This window comes from Lampris incognitus, chromosome 6 (genome assembly GCF_029633865.1).
Source record: "Lampris incognitus isolate fLamInc1 chromosome 6, fLamInc1.hap2, whole genome shotgun sequence".
Lineage (NCBI taxonomy): Eukaryota > Metazoa > Chordata > Actinopteri > Lampriformes > Lampridae > Lampris > Lampris incognitus.
The window spans coordinates 43,755,983-43,776,639 of NC_079216.1; the positions used below are offsets into that span (position 1 = coordinate 43,755,983).

The following is a 20,657-nucleotide window of genomic DNA, read 5'->3' on the forward strand; positions in this document are numbered from 1 at the left end:
CTCCATTACCGATAGAATACCAGCTGCCTGCTTCTGCTCTAAATAGTTCTTGCACAATTTGGAGGTGTGTTTAGGGTCATTGTCCTGTTGTAGGATGAAATTGGCTCCAATCAAGCGCTGTCCACTGGGTATGGCATGGCGTTGCAAAATGGAGTGATAGCCTTCCTTATTCAGAATCCCTTTTACCCTGTACAAATCTCCCACCTTACCAGCACCAAAGCAACCCCAGACCATCACATTACCTCCACCATGCTTAACAGATGGCGTCAGGCATTCTTCCAGCATCTTTTCATTTGTTCTGCGTCTCACAAACGTTCTTCTTTGTGATCCAAACACCTCAAACTTGGATTCATCCGTCCACAACACTTTTTTCCAGTCTTCCTCTGTCCAATGTCTGTGTTCTTTTGCCCATCTTAATCTTTTTCTTTTATTGGTCAGTCTCAGATATGGCTTTTTCCTTGCCACTCTGCCCTGAAGCCCAGAATCCCGCAGCCGCCTCTTCACTGTAGATGTTGACACTGGTGTTTTGCGGGTACTATTTAATGAAGATGCCAGTTGGGGACCTGTGAGGCGTCTGTTTCTCAAACTAGAGGCTCTAGTGTACTTATCTTCTTGCTCAGTTGTGCAACGCGGCCTCCCACTTCTTTTTCTACTCTGGTTAGAGCCTGTTTGTGCTGTCCTCTGAAGGGAGTAGTACACACCGGTGTAGGAAATCTTCAATTTCTTAGCAATTTCTCGCATGGAATAGCCTTCATTTCTAAGAACAAGAATAGACTGTCGAGTTTCAGATGAAAGTTCTCTTTTTCTGGCCATTTTGAGCGTTTAATTGACCCCACAAATGTGATGCTCCAGAAACTCAATCTGCTCAAGGGAAGGTCAGTTTTGTAGCTTCTGTATCGAGCTAAACTGTTTTCAGATGTGTGAACATGATTGCACAAGGGTTTTCTAATCATCAATTAGCCTTCTGAGCCAATGAGCAAACACATTGTACCATTAGAACACTGGAGTGATAGTTGCTTGAAATGGGCCTCTATACACCTATGTAGATATTGCACCAAAAACCAGACATTTGCAGCTAGAATAGTCATTTACCACATTAGCAATGTATAGAGTGTATTTCTTTAAAGTTAAGACTAGTTTAAAGTTATCTTCATTGAAAAGTACAGTGCTTTTCCTTCAAAAATATGGACATTTCAATGTGATCCCAAACTTTTGAACGGTAGTGTATATATATATATATATATATATATATATATATATATATGGGTTTTCCCGAAACCGTCAATGGTGTTGTTATAAGTGCTCAACTTTTCACTGGGTCCATGGTGGTCTCAAAAGTGCTCAACAGGGTAAGGATTATATATATATATATATATATATATATATATATATATATATATATATATATATATACACACACATGTATATATATATATTATATTATATATATAATATAATATATCTATATATATAACCCAGTGAGTCAAGTAAATTCTTTATGAGACAGTACAAGCCCGTGTCATGATGGTTGCTTATGGCATGAAAGAATTTACTTGACTCATTGGATTATTTTGCACCTTATTTGTTGAGCACTTCCCCTACCATTGCGTGTGTTTTTAACAAAGTTTTATATATATATATATATATATATATATATATATATATATATATATATGTTGATGTATATATTATGTAGTATATTTAGTCCTGCATGACTAAATATAATACTTGTTGATTGGGAGATTAACCGAGGGCCAGTTTGCATCGAGGAGAGTGACAGCAGTTGACTTTGTTGTCAGACACACACAATGCTTGTCGACAGCCCGGGTGACTTCCACCAATCAATCACGCAGCCACCAGCTCCCCATCAAGAGCTAATACACAACATTCTACACCCCAAATATTTCCCCAAGACAACAAACGGGGCCCCAATCAGATACAGGAAACCCACCCTCGCGCCCTTGTTTGAGCAGAGTACCGGTGTCAGATATCCGAGACAAGACATCGATATTCTCTCGCCATTGCTCCTTTTACGCATGTAACCGCTTTTCCTGAGCAGCTCTCGCTTCACCTGAAGAGGACACCAGATCCGGTTTAAGGGGTCCTATACTCTTGTGATAAGGGGTCCTATACTCTTATAATATAGCCTACACGAACAAGAAAACATCATCGATCGCTGCATGAAGGCTTCACCGTCTGCGTATACTGGGGTTTATCGAAGCACATTGGTTTTTTGTATTTTACGCACACAAAATGGGCTGAAATCAAAGAGTCTAAAACAGCTTGAAGGGCCCAGTACCCTTTTTGTACACAAAAGAAGACAACATTATTGATGAATGAAAACTTTTATAGTGTGCCCTTACATTAGTAGCCCGTGCGCACCAAGGGAGCGGGTTATGATGTGCGTATCGTGTATCCAAACATAAACCCCCGGCGCGCTCGTGTTCTTATTTTACGCTCAAAATTGGACCCAAATCACGAAGCGCCTATAAACCCGGGAATCAGATGAGCGACAGATAGGCTACTGTACTCACCGACTGTCGTTTTGATGGGCAATCACGTGTAAAGCGGAATAAACTTTAGAGGAGGAGGGGGGGGGTTTCGTGTGAGGTGAACGGGGGAGGGGAGGAGGGGAGCTGGGGGGGGGCGTTATGGCTATCATGAATTGCATGCACATTGTAGTTTTTATTTAGCGACGGGAGTTGCAGCCCCAAACTCTCCCACTCCGAAATGCGGCTCAAGTGGAAATTCCCCCAAGACGACCGGACGTCGACCGAATGAATGGCCGCAGGGCGCGCGAAAAGGAGCGAGCATGGGTCACCCCCCCCCACCCACCCCCCGTTACTCGTGTGGCCCGCTCGCCCCGGCGGGCGGCTCCTGCACTCCCAGCGCCGACTCCTAATCACTTTCTTCGCTCTCTCTTTACCTTTCTGAAGAAACAGCCCGGCGTTACGTCAGAGCCCCGGCAGAAAGTTGCAGGGCAAGCAAGTCAGCGTCTCAGGAGCTATTCGTAGGGCACTGCTGCCAAACCCCGGCTTCGGGCTTGGTCACTGCTGAGCGGCCAATGCAATCACAAACCTACACGTTTTAAAAGCAGCGGCGTGTGGTAAGTCCGTTATTCATTGATGCTTTCTCTCCGTGGAGAATTTTTTTTTAATTTTTTTATTTTTTTGGAGACACTTTTTCTTCTCATGACAGGTCTTTGTTGCTTGGCACAGTTGCGCATAACGGCGGTTTAAACGGTGTTGTAGTGCAGATAAGAAAAAGAAAACAAGAACAACAACAGTGGGCTATTTTACACTAGCTCCCAAAAAAAAGCAACATGACATGATGAACCATCATAGATTTTCCCCCCACAAAGATTTCTGCAGCAGTTTTTGTGTTTGATTCTTGCTCACCTCCAAAAAAACAACATGCCTCACGCTCGCAATAGGAACCCTAGCCCCATCCCCGAGGTAACATGGGACACGGGACTGAAGGAGATGAACGAAACCTGGAAGGGAGCTATAGCCTGTCTCGGGGTGGCCGTCTTCTTTGTCATGACCATCGGGATCATATACTGGCAAGTGGTGGACCAGCCTAACAAGAACTGGATCCTTAAGGGGACTTTTAGCGGACTGATCTGGGAGAGGAGAACCCACTCCCTCGTCATACAGACCCTGACGGAGGACAAGACATACGTGGAGATAGAGGTCGGGAATGTGGGGAACCCTGACCCAGAGGTCCCTTTTGTCAGGAACCTGTGCTGGCTCAATAAAACCGAGTTTTGTTATACTTGGGAGTCAGTGGCGGAGGTGAAGATCTCCCTGGATGTCAACGAGGAGACGGAGACGGAGTGCTACAGCATGACCTGGACGCCGGTGCATTGCCATGTGGAGCTGAAGGTACGAGCTCTCTTCCGAATGCATGCAACGCGCGCGCACGTACGCGCGCACACACACATCCCACAAACCAGTTTTTGACATGTGAGTGTTCAAGATTTACGCATGCACTTACTCCCTGTTCAGTTGTGTTTCATGCTTGAGCCCCTGTGGTTTCGGGATTTGTGAATTATTATGTGGGCACCGATAAAAGGAAAAGAAAAAAAAGCTGCAGCACGTTGGATGATCTGTTTTTACCTGGCAACCTTGGAAATCATTTGTGATTTTATTGACGAGCTGAGATTTTTCCAAATGTGTGAAATCATCCACCGAATGTTCCCCCAAATATTCCTCATTTGTCACCGTAGGCCCGGAGACTCACAAAAAAAGTCAGTTTTCATCTATTTTCATTAAATTCTGGAGGATTTTTGGCCATTACCCCCCCACACCTCCACCCGCATCCTGTCGTGCTCGGGTGCGCACGGCGCTGACGGGGAGACGTCTATTCAGCGTGAGATCCGCTTGCTCATCGTATGTGTGCAGTTTCCCAGACACAGTAGTAGTAAAGCCACTGCACCGCTCTCCTCCACCTTAGTTATCACAAGCATTCAACTGTTCGGATGTTTTGAGAGGGAGGTTAATCTGTCCCCAGCGGAACACTCCTCGTCGCAACTCCCCCTCATGTGGCGTGATTGTTCACAGAAAAAAAAAACTTCCCACATTTCTCCCAAATCCTGCCCAATGCTCCTCAGGTGACTGTTTGGCACCTGCTGCTCGTGTTCAGATGAAAACCTCGCACACGAACCTTTGGACCAAAGGCAACCATGCGTGAGAAAACACTTTTGGGTGGGGGATTAATCCGGAGAATAGGTCGCAATCCTCCACAGTTGCAATGACGACCTGAATACATGTACAGATCATGAAGTGCATGTGACCCCCCACCCCCCGAATCTCACGTAGTAGACCTATTATGCTACGGTGAGAGTGGAATCATACATCGACTCTATCAAATAAATCTCGGTCAACATCCGGGATGAACCAACTGTTGAGATGCATTTGTCGTCTTTTTTATGATGCTTTGTTAACTGGGTTGTCCTCGCAAAGTCCTCGAAGGTAGTGTGTGTGTGTGTGTGTGTGCGTGCGCGCGTGTGCGTGTTTTCAAGTATAAAAGGTCTTGTTCGATCTCCACTTCAGTTTTATTGACCCTCTGCTTTCTCAGCGTTGTTTTTTTTTCTCCTCTTCTATCTGATTCTCTCCCCTCAGCTCCTCTCCCCCACACATTCCAGTCTTTACCCTTTCCGCATTTCGGTCCATCTGTCTGTCTGTCTGTCTGTCCATCTGTCTGTCTGTCTTTCTTTTGCCACTACTTCCTCTCTTTTTCTTTTTGTTTCATCCTTTGTGACCCTTTTTATGTCTGCGCGCGTGTGCACGTGCATGTGTGCGTGCACGTGTGCATGTGCGTGTGTGTGTGTATGTGTGTCCCGTCAGGACTGCTTCTCCATGGCCAATTTGTCATGGTATGGCGGCGCCAGCGTGCACGGCCAGAGCTGGCCAATCAACGATCAGAACGCCACCACGCAGCCCTTCGTGGTCAGTGACCTGAGAGACAACCCCTTTGGCTTCGGCTCTGCTCTCGAGCGCTACTTCCTGGGCTCCACAGGTGAGGCGTCGTTCACCTCCTGTTTCTCAGCTCGTTGGTCTGAAGCACACGGGACACATGACTGTTGTCGCTGGTGTTAAAAGCGAGTTTGCTTGGTATGACAACACGCACCACCACGGGCCAGACGCATGATATGATTTAGAGAACAGTTTCAAGTCTTTCAAGCCTTTAAACCAATAAAAGGGTCCGCTATTTTCCCCTTGGACCCTGGTGGTACAAAGTTAGCACTGCAACCGGGGGAAACCTGATCCCGTATAAACAGGTAGGTATACATGCTGTGCAGAGTAAATCCCCAGGGGGGGCGAGGGGAGTCCTTGCGGGTGCTGTTGTGTGCACTTACTCGCTTCCTGCATCCATTTTGTTTGTTTTTTGAACGTAGGAAAAAGTCAACCCAACACCTGCTTGCTGAATTTACTATCTTTAAAAACACCACCATTACCACCACAGGACGAGACGTCTAGCCCTGCCTAAAATAAGCTGTAACACAATACAGTCTGTGGTCCCCCCCCCACACACACTTTATTAATTGACAGATTAGACTACAAAGGGAAGCAAACCACCTTCAGCATCTTAAATTAACTCTTAGGGGTACTCGGGTAATTGCCTTTTGTTTCTATTAAAAGGGCATGTTGGACGAGGGCCGTGCTGACACTTATAACTCACCAGGCTATTTTTGGGGTGTTGGATTTTATTCTGGAGGCAAGGGGGTGGGGGTGGGGGGATGCCAAATTAGAGGAACACTGGCGGATGTAAATGGTTAACGTGACTGATGAAGAACGTGTTGTGTGTCTGTGAGCTTGTGTGCACTGTGTGTGTATGTGTGTGTGTGTTTGTGCGCACGTGTGTTTTTGATCATGTAAGTGGAAGTTGTATTAACCTTTGGGACTTTAGACTACCAAGCTGGAAATCTGTGGCATTGTGTGCTGAGATGTATTCCAAGCTAACCGGTCTTTTTTCTGGTGAAGAGTTAGTATTATGGTACATTGTTGATACAATAAAATATTGACAATATTAACACATTGTGAAAATCCCAATACCACACATTTGAAGCTCTGTGAAATATGCATAAACACGTGTACATTTTTTTCCATATAATCTGCAGGTGTATATGTGTTTGTCTGCCAAAATGTTGAGAGACCTCATGCATATGCACGGGTGTGTAATCCTGTGCGTGTGCAAATGAGTGCGTGTGTGTGTGTGTGTGTGGGTGACTTGAGTAGTGGAAAGGTTAAAGTGCTAAGCTGTGTCCCAGACAGCTGGAGAAGTCTAAATAAGAGTGGAGTGCATGACATCAGCTAGAGGCCATAATTAATAATTATCATGTGATATAAACAAGCGCCTAGTATGATTTCACTGATTGTTAGCGATGCTCCCTCAGTTAAAAAAAGTCTCACACACACGCACACATGCACAGATACACACACGCACACACACGTGCACATACACACACACACACACACAGGGAATACAGACGCTTGCACACACACAGGGAATACAGACGCTTGCACACACACATGCACACACACACACGCACACACACGTGCACATACACACACACATGCACACACGCTCGCAGACTGATGTCTTATGTAACACAGTGGCAGGCTTAACTTGGGGAGTCGCATGACTTAAATCCCTTTTCCACCTTGTCAGAGGACGACAGTAATTATCAGGACCCTATAACCCTTTGTTTCTCCATTTAGCTTCGCAGAGAAGAAAACAGCACACGCCGAGATGAGATCCAGCGAGAACAAATGTTTGAATGTTGCCAAGTAACCACTCACAGACACATACTGTACATAACCCCAAACATAGAAAACTGATACTCAACAATGACAACAATGCCTACTGCTTATCGGAGCGTATGTTTTGTTTTAAAGTTCAAGGATGGTTCTGAGACCAGTGTAACATACGCATTCAGCCCCAGAGTGTCAATTATTTTAGGTTGCAAACATCATAGTGTTTAAACCATATTTTCATTATTTCACAATTTTGGATCCGTAGAATGTATTGATGTTTAATGACTTCAATGATGCTTGATAGAGAGGCAAAGGTAAATGCACCTTGTGCCATGTGTGCAGCATTGAGTGGTGTCCGAGTGTTAAACATGCAGAGACCCAAGAATGTGTCTCACATTGGCTAATTTGTGAATAAAATGACGACTTCCAAGTTCACTTCGCCAACAGTTGATAGATTAGTCTCTATGAGTGGGGGTACCTAGACATTGGGAGCATTTGCATGTACACTAATACACAGATCATACCCTGATTTGGGTCATATGAATGCCTTTATCTGATTTCCAAAATCGGGGTAAGGTCTTAATCAGTGAATTTAAAACAAAAGATTTTCTCCAATTTTTCAATCTTTTGATACATGTGAATGTCTACCAATGATTTCTTTTAGTTTTTGAAGCCATGCATGTCAGGGGGAAGTATCAGATCCCATATGACAGCAAATATGGCCGTGCTGTAATGGGGACTGTAGTTGCTCATTGCACAATTTAATGACGTCGTCTTATTCTTTCATTTGTTGTAAATACTAAAATGAATGCAGTTGTCAGCTGATTTTGGAGTAACATGTACTGCTGGGCAAATGAGACTCCCCATAGCCAGAGTACAGCCCAGGGGGCTAACTATATGGTGCTGGCTTCACTTACACAGATTAAGCTTAATTACTGGCAAAAAAATAATAATACAATGATTATCTCTACTGGATTAGTGTAAGACCGGTCTTGTCCGTGGTCTTTTTCTCCTGCTGCACATTTGGGCCATTGTGCACTCACGAGCTCTGTCATCATTTATTGTAATTGGTCCAAAGTTCCCATTAGCCAAGAATAACTGTGGTAGGGGACTCTGATTGACATTCTTGACCAAAGAGGTTTGGGAGTGGCAAAGGGAACGCGAGTGAAAGCAAGAGAGAGAAAATAAAAGGGGCAAATCAAATAAATCATTATGTGTAGGATAGAGAGAGAGTCGGAGGAGGGAACAATAGCGAGAGACGGAGCAGGAAAAAAAGTAGAAAAGTTTATAATGCCAATGCGTGCTACTATAGCGCGTTGTCTTTCATAGTCTCACCTCTTTGTAGCCATAAAAAACAACAACGGAGCAACTTGGAGCAGATTACTGGACGTTTCGGAAACCACATCCCAGTTCCTCAAGCAGGAATTGTCCTAAGGTCTCAGAGAGTTGACCAAACTAATACGGATATTTTTCAAAACGGATATTTTCCCCCATCTGTTTTAAAAACAAAATTCTGTCCACATGACCTTCGTTTTACAAAACGTATCGGCACACAACGAGAACGCAAAACGACTGCAAACGCTCAGATAATCATGCCGGGCCAGTAGGTGGCGATAAAGTCTACATCAACGATACGTTAAATATCAGAGAAGGACGGTCTGAGCATGCGTAGTGAGCTCATTTTCCTTCGGCGGTGGTGATTTAAACCGTGGACGCTGTGGACTTAAGTAATACTCGGCGCAGCAGATACCCTTGAATGCCGGTGAGGTGGTGCAGCAATGCTAAGTTGTGAACTTGTAATTAGACCTAGCAGTGCTAATCAGATGTAAACAAACCAGTATATGTCCGCCATTGTTGTTGTTTTAGGCGCATGTTCATTACACAAAGAAACAATGGGCATGCGCGAATGGAGGGGCGACGTCATCGTTTCCACAAATGCTCCGTTTTACGGTACACACGGATACACAGAAAGCGGAGTTTTTAAAAATCTGCACTTTAGAAGACGTTATAAAAATCTCCCGTTTTAGTGGCCGAAAACGCCGTTTGCGCGTGGACAAGAGGCAAAAACGTAGAGGAAAATGGTCGTTTTGCAACATATCCGTATTAGTGTGGCCAATGTATTTTGCATTATGTGACGCCCTGAACATAGATTTTACATAGGGTTGCAATGAAGCGCTAAAAGTGTTGGATAAACTGTCGTTGACTGGCTGTTGATAAGCATTGACGGACATTTTAGCAGAGCTGGACTGATGACGTCACTGCCTACATTACGTCTAAATTGAATGTGAGGTGTTGTTTAATTGAATGCCACGAGAATGCTTTATCGTAAGTCATCGTGTCACTGTAAAAAGGCCATAAATGAAAAGAACTGAATATATAGGAATTCGAAAGTTTCATTGTATAAACTGCAACGCTGCTATGATTGCCAGCTGTTTTATCCCAACTTATTAATTTACTGTTTTTCTTTTTTTTCCCTATCAGATGTAAGAATAATATAGGCAAATTGATTTATGCGTTTAGACCTAAACTAGAGCAACGACTTGGCTCTTTTCAAAGTTTCCCCAACTCATCATCACAAATAAGGGTTTGGAACGATCCTGTCGCAAGTTTTTTTCTTCTTTTTTTCACAGCCGGTTGTTGTTATAAGTGATAGTATGATATTCATTCTGAGATCATTGAGCTGTCTTCTCTTGATTCAATAACTGTAATTCACTCACTGTTGACATCGGGTTGTTTTACTCACTTTCCCCCTGCTAGCTTTTTATAAAGTTAGCCTCAAAGATGAGCAAATATAATTATTTCTAAACAACACATTGGATCCCAGACCAACTCTTTTACAAATTCAGCCTCCCTATTACACACATACATGCATGCACGCTCACACACACACACACACACACACACACACACACACACACACACACACACACACACACACACACACACACACACATGCATGCATACATGCCTGTACACACACAAATACTATCTTTCTCTCTCTCTCTCTCATTAAATCTCCCGTCGCTTCTCTTTTTTCTGACAATGTTAATCTTTCTCTCTAAAATAATTTTGCTTCGCAGCATCTTACTATCTGTCCCCTATCTTCTTTTATTTTGTTGTACTGACTCAATCTTTCCAGATGAGAAGCCCAAAGAAAAGATATTTCTTCGTCTCCTGCTCATTTGTTGTTAGTTCCATTGTTGGGTACACTGCCAAGTACAACACAGAGTCAGTAGATAAAACTTATTTAACTGTCAAGGATTTCAGATTTTCTCTTACAGATAATACTGTATTACATCTGAGGCTGCCTTGCTTTAGGGTCCTTTAATCAGTCTGTACTAGTTTCCCTGTGTATGATAGTCTGTGAGAAAGTTTTTTTTTTATTATTCAACATGCCATAATGTGGCCCATATCATCATAGGTAGTGAGTGCTGTACACTTGAAACGCTTAAAAGCCTAAATCAGTCAATATATGTGATGGACGGGTTGATGACAGGAATAGAGCAAAAAGTACTTTGAAAAGTTTTTCAGTATTTTTCAATAAGTGGGATTGGAAATTTACTGTTATGGCATGAGCCCCGTTTTTGTGGCCATCAATTTCTTGAGGTTGGGCACAGAAACGAAGTTTCCATTGTTAAGGAAATACATGCCTGAACACATGCACATGCACGTGCTGCACACCCACGTACACACTCACACACATAAACGCAGACATGCATGCACGCACGCACACACACACACACGTTCAGCATTTCAGTGCAGACTTTTATAACCTGGTTGGGTCTGTAAGTGTGTGCAGGTGTCATAAATAACAGTATAAATATGACAGGTAAAAGAGTACAGCCCATCTGGTCCACAGCAGCAGGGATGTAGGCAGCAGCATATTCCCCCAATGCAGCCATTCCCCGAGGCCTAGATGTCACATTAAAACCTACCTGACCCCTCAGAGGGGCATAGGGTCACCTCCGTCGACATACATCCGAACTCTCAACACAGACAGAGGTAGAGGAAGTCAAGAGTCTTTATGGCTCTGCTTTGTTTAACTTGGATGTCTACGGTATCCCATTAAAGAAAATGTGTGGACGTGTGTATGTTTGTGTGTGTGTGTGTGTACATGTCCAATTTTGTGTGTTTGTGTACATTTCTTGAATAAACGTTTGTGTGTGTGTGTGTGTGTTTGCATGCTTGCTTGTAGGAAGGCTTGGGACAGTCCAATGCAGTTTGATTTGTGGGCTATCTCCACAGCCGTAAAATCGATGCATGTGTGTGTCCTATAATTCACAGCTGCCTGGTAAAATTCATTCAGTTTCTCCTTCATTTTTTACCCCTGCATGTCTGCTGCTTTGAAGGTAAGCGGATACAGTCAGTCAATCTTTTCTGGGTGGAAAATATTTCAGGGAAGCTCGGAGTATTTAGGGAATTGTTCTAAAAATAAAACCCCCCTCTCTCCCCCCTTAACTCCTATGTATTGCACCTTGGCTGTAACCAGGCCTAAAACTTAATGCACTTTTACTAAAGAAGATAAGATGTGGCAAGCTTATTCATTACTGTAAGGAAACTGAACTGTATGGCAGCAAGCAGACTCAAAAATCACACCACCATGCCGACTTAGTGCAGAATTCTGCCTCATAGTATGCACAAATGGTGCAAACACCTTCCGCCCCATTGTCTCGCGTGTGCATGCACGTACACACACACATAAACACAACGTATGAGCAAACACTCACACTAATCATAATTCAATTCAAACGTAGAGTAAATTTTAAAGAAAAATGAAAAAAAATTAATGCAAATCTGCGTGTGTTGGGATAGCTTAGTTTTACGTGAATTAATTCCTCCTGTGAGCCAACATACAGCAAAATTATGGTGGCTAAGAACCCCAGCTCACATAGGCATTAAAACAGCAAATCGTACGGAGTTAGCGACAAAACAAATCTGTGAAGATGCAAACTTTACATTGTGCGATGTGGACAAGGATACTCTTCAGTGAATTAGAATCAACAGCTTTCAATTCAAATGGACACTATAAACTGCCTATGACAATCAGTAGGGTAGTCACGGATGCTGGCTTGTGTGTGTATCCACATTTGCTACGTGTATTAGATTCGAACCTGTACTACCATGGCCCAGAGTTCAAATTGCACTGAGGAAAGCCCATTCACTATGCATAGAAATTGTCAGTACTGTGAAGTTCTTGAGTAAAATGAGAAAAAGTAAACAATAATTACCATTAGTTAACGGTCAAATTTGCTTCACATTCAGGCAAAGACAGAATTTGGAAAATGCCATTTGTAACAATGGCTTTCCTTAAAGCCGTGTTACCGCCCAAATATAGATTTAGAAATCACTGTTGCAAAGCTCAACTCCACTCCATGGATGACGTATTTTGCTAAAATAAATTACTGTGTGTACCTTACTGTATCGTCAAGTCATTCAGCAAGGTTGACTGTTTCTACCGCCGGCTTTCCACTTCCATCCCCCCACACCAACTTATTACATTCTTTCCATTGTCTGGGTATTTAGTCCACACACACACACACACACACACACACACACACACACACACACACACACACACACACACACACACACACACACATGTGCGCACACACACAGACAGATAGATAGATAGATAGATAGATAGATAGATAGATAGATAAATAGATAAATAGATACGTAGATAGATGCATACTATTAAAATGGACAGTTATACAGCACAGTGCGTTGACCCGATTTTATAAATATCTCAAAAGTTTTTGCTTTTCCATGTCTCACGGGAGTTTTGTGCATTAAAAGCCACATTTAACCACCCCTTACTTTTATAATAAACAGTATGATGGTGACTTAATACCTTGTGAAAGGCAGCTGAGGTGTTACCAGTATCTCTCTGACATTATCCATTACAAACACTTGGGAATGATCTTTCTAGTTGAAGGCTCCTCACCGGGCGTCTTAGGGTATCTCAAGCGTGATCGCTGAGACTATTAATCTGATTATCAAATGGTACGTCAGTATCACCCAGAGCTCTCTCCTGGTCATGGTCTTTACTGGCAACAGTGAGCTCATTGAATTGAGAGAGGCAAGTTGAAGTGAGCCTGGGCTCTCAGCTACGGATCGAGATGTTATACATGGACAGAATCTTTGATTGGCTTTCTTTCCCCTGAAACCCTTGTTTGGCTACAATGAGCAGATTAAAAACAACCCACCGAGCCCATGCCAGAGAATGAGGCTGGAGACTGAGTTTAATACAGGCTTAGACGGTCTGACCTGAGAACTACCCCATGCAAGGACGGGGAACAGAGCACAGGGAAAGGTAGTGACTCTCGGGCCGACGGAGCTAGAGAAAGGTGGGAGTCAGGAGGGGTGAGGAGTGGTGAGGGTAGAGCGGGTTATGGGGGAGAGGTAACCTGAGAGGCAGGAGGCATTCCTTGCAGGGCAGCTACATCTGTGGACCCAATTATCTGCTTCAAATAATCTCATCATTTCACATGGTTGCAGCGAAATACATAAATAAAGGAGGCAACGGAGAAGCTTCAGAAATGTTCGGGTAGTAGGTATTCGGTGGAAGGTGTTGACATTTAGTCAGAAGACCCATGATTCATCTCTAAATCATGGCTCAACTCAAGAGTGCTACTCAGTTGTAATCCTTTTTTTTTTCTTGCACGCTTCCTTAAATGCTAAATGCTGCTTTTGTGTAAATGTTTAAGGTGTTCTCTGTAGGATACCCCCCCCCCAAAAATTAATTTGTGTGCTTATGCAACATCACTTGGATCATAAAACTGATTCCAGTACTTAGTCTGAATGCAGTTATTTCCATAAAGAGCATACCAGATAAGATAAGACATGTCAGGGCACAGTTGATGATTTTTGGTGTTTCGAGGCTAATCTTGGAGCCAACCCCCCACCCACCCAAAAAGAAGCCAAAGTAAGAGTTTCCAGTTTTCAAGTTTATTTTTCATATATGAAAGCACGTTTACACTTCTCATAATGACATGCATGTTTCACAACCTCTTACTATAGCTTGCTATACTTACTCATTTCCATTTGGCTATCAACATCCATCCCTCAACGGTGAGTAGTGTAGCTCCATACCCACAGATACCAACAGTGCCAGGGTAAGCTCATCCACCTACACGCTCCTATGTTTCGTTCTAGGGATTCTTGTCTTACTTCTGAGTGAAGCTATATTAGCTGACACAGCCTGCACTCTACCTCCCCCATCACTCCATCCCTCTTCCCTGGTCTCAGATGCTGTGACATCATGTGACACTCTTACTTTATGTCACTGCAGTGGAATCTGTGATGGACCGGCTTTAACTAAGGCCTGGGACTTCAAGGTGTCAACACCCACCCCGTGCAATTTGAGCGACACACATTAAATCAGGATTGAAACAATGATTTTGATTCAGTGAAATCATTTTCAACCTTTATTTAACCATACAAGTCATGAAGTACAGATTCTTATTTGCACTGGCGGTCTGGTAAGAAGTACAGTCTGTTGAGGAAAGAGGGTTGGAGTAAAAAGAGCAAAATTACACACTTGGATAATAACATGCATGTAAAAAGCACAAAGAGACACGATAAAAAACATAGAAACAATAATGCAATAGATCATAATTAACAGAAGCAGGCAGAGGAACAGAAAGAGAGGGGGGGGAAGAATACCAATAAAGAAATAACGACAGTAACTGTTGATAACAGATGTTAGTGGTTAAAAAAGGAGTCACAGGTTTCCAAGCGAAGATAGCGGTCTGAGATAGCGGTCTTGATTTGGGAATGAAATCGTCCAACTTTTTTCTTTCTTTCTTTTTTTTCATTCAGCCTCGGGCTGCAGCCAACTGGAAAAATGATAAGTCATGTGAGGTGTTGGTTAAACATGACGCAAACATAAATTTTGCAATGATCTTATTTGCTCTTTTTCTGGCGGCTGTGCTGAACAGGCTAAGCCTTGATATCGTCTATGATAGTTGACAGTATCTCTATAACCCCCACCCTCTCCTTCCTACCTTTTCCACCTGTAGGTGTTGCCGTGCTGGTATCCCCAGATATTCCCCTGCAGTTGGGGGTGGAGAGCAGACAACAATTCTGCTTGCAGTCCCTCCCCAGTATGGAGCTCCTCCCGTTGCAGTACATGGTGTGTGTGGCCCGCAACGTCAAAGCCGCCCACCAGGAAGCAGTGCAACAGCTCTCTCAGCACAGCCGAGAACTACCTAACCTAAAAACACTATGGTTAGTTTTCTTCTGATGAAATTACAGGTGTTACCTGCGAAAAGGCAATCAGAGCATGCCTCGGTTACGTCTGTCTCTGGACATACACCGGTGATCTTTTGGCATGTGTGCACGCTCACTCACGACTGACTAGTGTGCAACATAGATTATCTATTATTGAGGGAATCCAAAATCAAAGTGTACTCCAAAGGGGGCGTCCGGGTAGCGTAGCGATCTATTCCGTTGCCTACCAACACGGGGATACCAGTTCGAATCTCCATGTTACCTTCGGCTTGGTCGGGCGTCCCTACAGACACAATTGGCCGTGTTTGTGGGTGGGAAGCCGGATGTGAGTATGTGTTCTGGTCATTGCAGTTGCTCCTCCTCTGATCAGTCAGGGAGCCTGTTCGGGGGGAAGGGGGAACTGGGGGGAATAGCGCGATCCTCCCACGTGCTATGTCCCCATGGCGAAACTCCTCACTGTCAGGTGAAAAGAAGTGACTGGCTATTCCCCATGTATCAGAGGAGGCATGTGGTAGTCTGCAGCCCTCCCCGGATCGGCAGAGGGGGTGGAGCAGCATCCGGTACGGTTCAGAAGAGTGGGGTAATTGGCCAGATACAATTGGGGAGAAAAAAAGGGGGGGGGGAGTGTACCCCAAAGTTTGCCCAAGAGCAGCAGGCCCCATTTGATCCTCTTGTGTGTCCTAGGCTACCTTTCTGGAAGCTTTTGGCCAGCGTGGACTCTGGGCCGAAGGTGGAGAGGGAGCTAAGGACCTTCTCCAACCGTCTGAAAAGACACCAGCTGGGAGAGGGGGTCATCAGTCTCAATGAACATTCCACCACCCTCCTCTCTGACATGGTAGGCGAAACCTTTTTTTCTGCAGCTCTTTGCCAACGCCAATCCTCAACAAGGACACATGAGCAGCACAGCTGTTGTGTGACTGTGTTGTGAACAGAATGATATGGGATCATTGTCTTAAGTTTGTAATCGGAAGTAGAACTAATATTGTCTGCACAATTTCACTTGAGTAGCTAACGTTACATATCATTTACGTAATGTCCTGACTGGACACTTCACTTTGACGTTGTAAACAGGCATTTTTGCAACGGTTCAACAGAGCTAAAGTTAGCTCGTCTGACTCGTGTTTATGGATAAACAACAACCCCAGAAAAGCAAGCTGACACATCAGAAACACTTGAAATCTTTGATGAAAAGATTTGTCGCAGTACGTCTTACTTGCATCTCGGTCAAAGGCTCCTCTATGAAGTTCTGCTTCAGATGAAATCACATGGGCAATACCAAGTGATAGATAAAATATGAGGGGGAGAATGAGAGCGAAAAGTAGTGGGAGTGCAGCAAAATAGACCGTTTTCCCATCTTTTTACCAATGAGGATAATAATGATAATAAAAAAGAAAAAAAAGCAAATTCTTTAACGTCTTCCTTTTTAGATGCACTTACCCATGACCCCCCCATCCCCTGAATCTACGCAGATGGTACAGCTAAACGTGAGACTAAATCAGCTTGTGAGTGAGTTAGAAGCCAGGTTCGTGGGTTGCTTTGCATCTAAAAACTACTTAACTTTCAAATGGGCTTTTCTTTTTTTTATCAAACAGTAACTGAACAGTTAGTGCTCTCCCTCCCTGCTAAAATGAAATATTTCTGTGTTGCTGTATCTTCCCCACACATCCATTCTGTAGCTGCAGACTCGTAATCTGCCTCTTTCACCATCTGGGCTGTGACGTTAGTGAGGGTTCACTGGTCTGGGGATCAGAACCAGTCAGGGATAGAGATGAAAGGGACTGCTTAAGTGGATCTCCAGAAGACTGGAGGAACGTGGGATAGGATTGAAGGAAAGCCGGTTAACCAAAATGTCCAGTAGTAGAAAAACACGAGATATTAAGTGTTTACCGGTGTCCTTAAGCAGTGGCATTTCTGGCCATTCTGGTGCCCTAGGCGAGACCCCCGCGCCCCCAAGCGCCATCTTCAAGGGAAATAACACTTTTTAATTTCACTATTATAAACACAAAATAAATAAAAGTGCAACAGCAGGAAAAAGTGCAGACAAGGTAAACAAAAGAGGAGACTCAACATAAAATTACATTAAAGCAAAAAATGTAAAATAAATAAATATAAATAAAAACAAAAATATTTACTAATTTGCTAATATTTACTAATGTGAAATCGAATATTAACAACAGGTGCATCATATATATATATAGGGGGTAAGTCCATGGATGGGGGAGGCGATTGAACCCCCTGTTTAAGAGAGGAATTTTTTTAGAATTTAGACAGACACAAAAAAAAGAAGTCTCACCATTTGAACCACTTCAGACTTGGTTGAATTGACTTGCCACACTTACATAGTAGCTTCAAACCTCAGGACAGCTGTAGGAAAACAGAATTGGTTAAACCCGTCTCTTATTTTTTTCAAGATTTCTAAACTGATACAACTATTCTGTCCATGTGCTGTATTACTCCACCGCAACGTGCACAAAGTACCAGAAACTTTCTACTATGCATCGAGTTCTCTTGCATTCAAGCAATGGTCAATGTATTTGGGTTTTATGTATTTGCTACTGGACACTCCCTGGAAACAGAAGCAAGTCATATGATATTACTAGACTGTTATAAAATGGATTTCACTCCACAGACTGTGATATTCCATTGGTAAAACGAACATTGTTCAGAGGGAGATAAGTGAGCACAAACATTGAAAAAGGAAGATCTAACAGATCTCAACAGTTGGATGGCGAAGTATGCATGTGCCATGGCACTCTAAGTGCAATCACCTGAGACTGTCGGGTAATCCTGACACCAGCAGGATGTGGTGATCATCCTCAATACATAGAAAAGGAGAAGAGGGGGCGGTGTGCGTTCTGTCAGTCTACATATCATTGCTATCAACGCATTGGGGTTCAGGCCTCTCAGTATCCACATGCACCTCTTGTATTGCCACGGCAATTTCAGCAGGAGGGAGGTGGAGAGGGAGGAGAGAGAGAGAGGGAGAGAGACAGAGAGAGAGACAAACTGACTGAGTGCTCATAGCCTGGCCATAGAAACAGGCAGATATAAGAAAATGTGGCTGCCAGAAGAGGAGCGACTATGCCAACGGTATGGAAGAACAGCTGTAGAGACAGAGCAGCACTTCCTCACACAGGGCCCAAAATTTAAACTTATCAGGGAACAATTTTTTCCCAAAATTCAGTAGCAAACGTCCACATTTTTTTTAATTAAAATTTATTTCTGATTTCTCCCAGTTTAGTGGCCAATCGATCCCTATTTTAGTTCAAACACCCACCCTCGTACTGCATGCGTTCGTCAACCACATCTCTCCGGCCGGCAGTCTCGAAGGAGACGCTTCCCCACTTTCGTGACAAGGCGAATCCAGGCCGAACCACTGCTTTTTCCGACACACCCAGGGACGAATTCATATGACAAACACAAGCCGACTCCGCCCCCCTCCCGAAGACAGCGTTGCCAATTATTGCTGCTTCGTCGAGTCCGGCCATAGTCGGATCTGACGAGACTGGGGCGCTAACCCCGGTCCCCAATGGGCAACTGTATCGACACAAAGCCGATGCTTAGACCGCTACACCACCGCGGACCCCAAACGTCCACATTTTATTAAATCAGATAACGAAAAACTAAAAATTATACTGGGGGAAATGAAAGAAAGTTGCGTTCTTGCAGAACAGTCTATCTCTGCCTCGCACCATATATATATGATTTAGTAATTGTTATATAGTATTTGTTAACATTCATTTTTTGTGCAATGCTTCGGTAATACTGTATTTTGTTACAGTCATGCCAATAAAGCAAATTGAATTTGAATTTGACAGAGAGAGAGACAGAGAGAGGAGAGGAGAGAGACAGAGAGGGGAGAGAGACAGAGCGAGACAGACAGAGACAGACAGACAGACAGACAGACAGAGCTAGACAGAGAACAAAACAGACAGACAGACAGACAGACGGACAGAGAGAGACAGACCGAGAGGAGAGAGACAGACAGAGATACAGACAGAGAGGAGAAAGAGAGACAGAGAGACAGAGACAGAGAGAGCAGGAGGAGAGAGACAGAATGAGCAGGAGGAGAGAGACAGAGAGAGAGGGGTACAGTAAATGTAATCTGGTGAACAAAGACGTATTCCCTGCCCAGAATTTGACGTCTTCTGATAGATCAAAGGTATTACTAACACCAGCTTTAATGGCGCTACACGATTTAGTCCCACCACACTAACTGAAGCATGGAATAAGGCAAGCATGCTGTAATGCATGGAAACTTATGGCACCACTTGCTATGAAATGTATGGAGCTGCAAAAGTGTGGACGCCAAAAGTGATCCTCGGTACAAGCAATGCTTTTCTCTCACTCCACTTTTACAAGCATTCATAAATTGCCAGTCATGTTATAATCTCTCTATTCTAGGTTCCAAGTTGGTTTTCAGAAGCATGGATTTAGAAACAATAAGTTGGGTTTGTTAAAGTTGGTTTATGAATAGGCTTGCCACATTTCTACGCGTATTACTGAGACACTGCATAATACAATGCATTAGTCAACCAAACGAAAATAAACTCAAAAGGCTCCGACTAACTGCTTGCTCATGATGTTGTCTTCTGTGTGTCTCTGTGAGCTTGTTCAGGCCAATACTTAGTATGTGTGTGAACGGGCGCACAAAAGTAAAAAAGATTCTTCAAGGAAGGACAGAATCAAATACTAATGCACACACAACGAGTCAAGGTTAAATAAAAGACATTTGATTAAAAAAAGAAAAGAAAAGAAAAGAAAAGCTTTACTGATTGCATAACATGTCCTAGCTTACACTTTTCTCCTACTGCAAAGTCACCTCCTGGGGTTAACCTCTGTTCTCATAAGAAGTTTTTCTCGAGAATTATGTAATGGAAATCCCTGTTCTTCCTTAACATGTAAAGCCAGAGGATTATAATGGCTACATGTTAAATAGTCTTGACAGTGTTCATATTGTTATGGGGCTTTTCACCAGCATGCGGTGTGTTCTGTACTTACCGTGGTGCAACTCGTAATGCTGCCACAGAGAGTTGAATCAGTTCATCTAGGCACAATGTTTATTGAGTCTCAACTGACTGCAGGTATCTCTAGTTCTCCCAGTTTGAGACTGAAGAGGTCACTTAGATGAGTGATGAAACGTTTCTCTCAATAAACACTGTGTCC

At 43.5% G+C, this 20,657-nt stretch overlaps 1 protein-coding gene across 1 annotated transcript in view; it reads left to right on the forward strand.

The window, feature by feature from the left end:
- Nucleotides 1-3,413: 3,413 nt before the first annotated feature.
- Nucleotides 3,414-20,657, forward strand: part of si:ch211-236l14.4 (SITS-binding protein) — a 37,897-nt gene continuing 20,653 nt past the window's right edge. Inside the window, exons 1-4 of the mRNA XM_056282654.1 lie at nucleotides 3,414-3,884; nucleotides 5,349-5,520; nucleotides 15,281-15,488; nucleotides 16,176-16,326. Of these exons, the coding sequence (XP_056138629.1) occupies nucleotides 3,414-3,884; nucleotides 5,349-5,520; nucleotides 15,281-15,488; nucleotides 16,176-16,326 (1,002 nt within the window). The remainder of the gene's footprint in view (nucleotides 3,885-5,348; nucleotides 5,521-15,280; nucleotides 15,489-16,175; nucleotides 16,327-20,657) is intronic.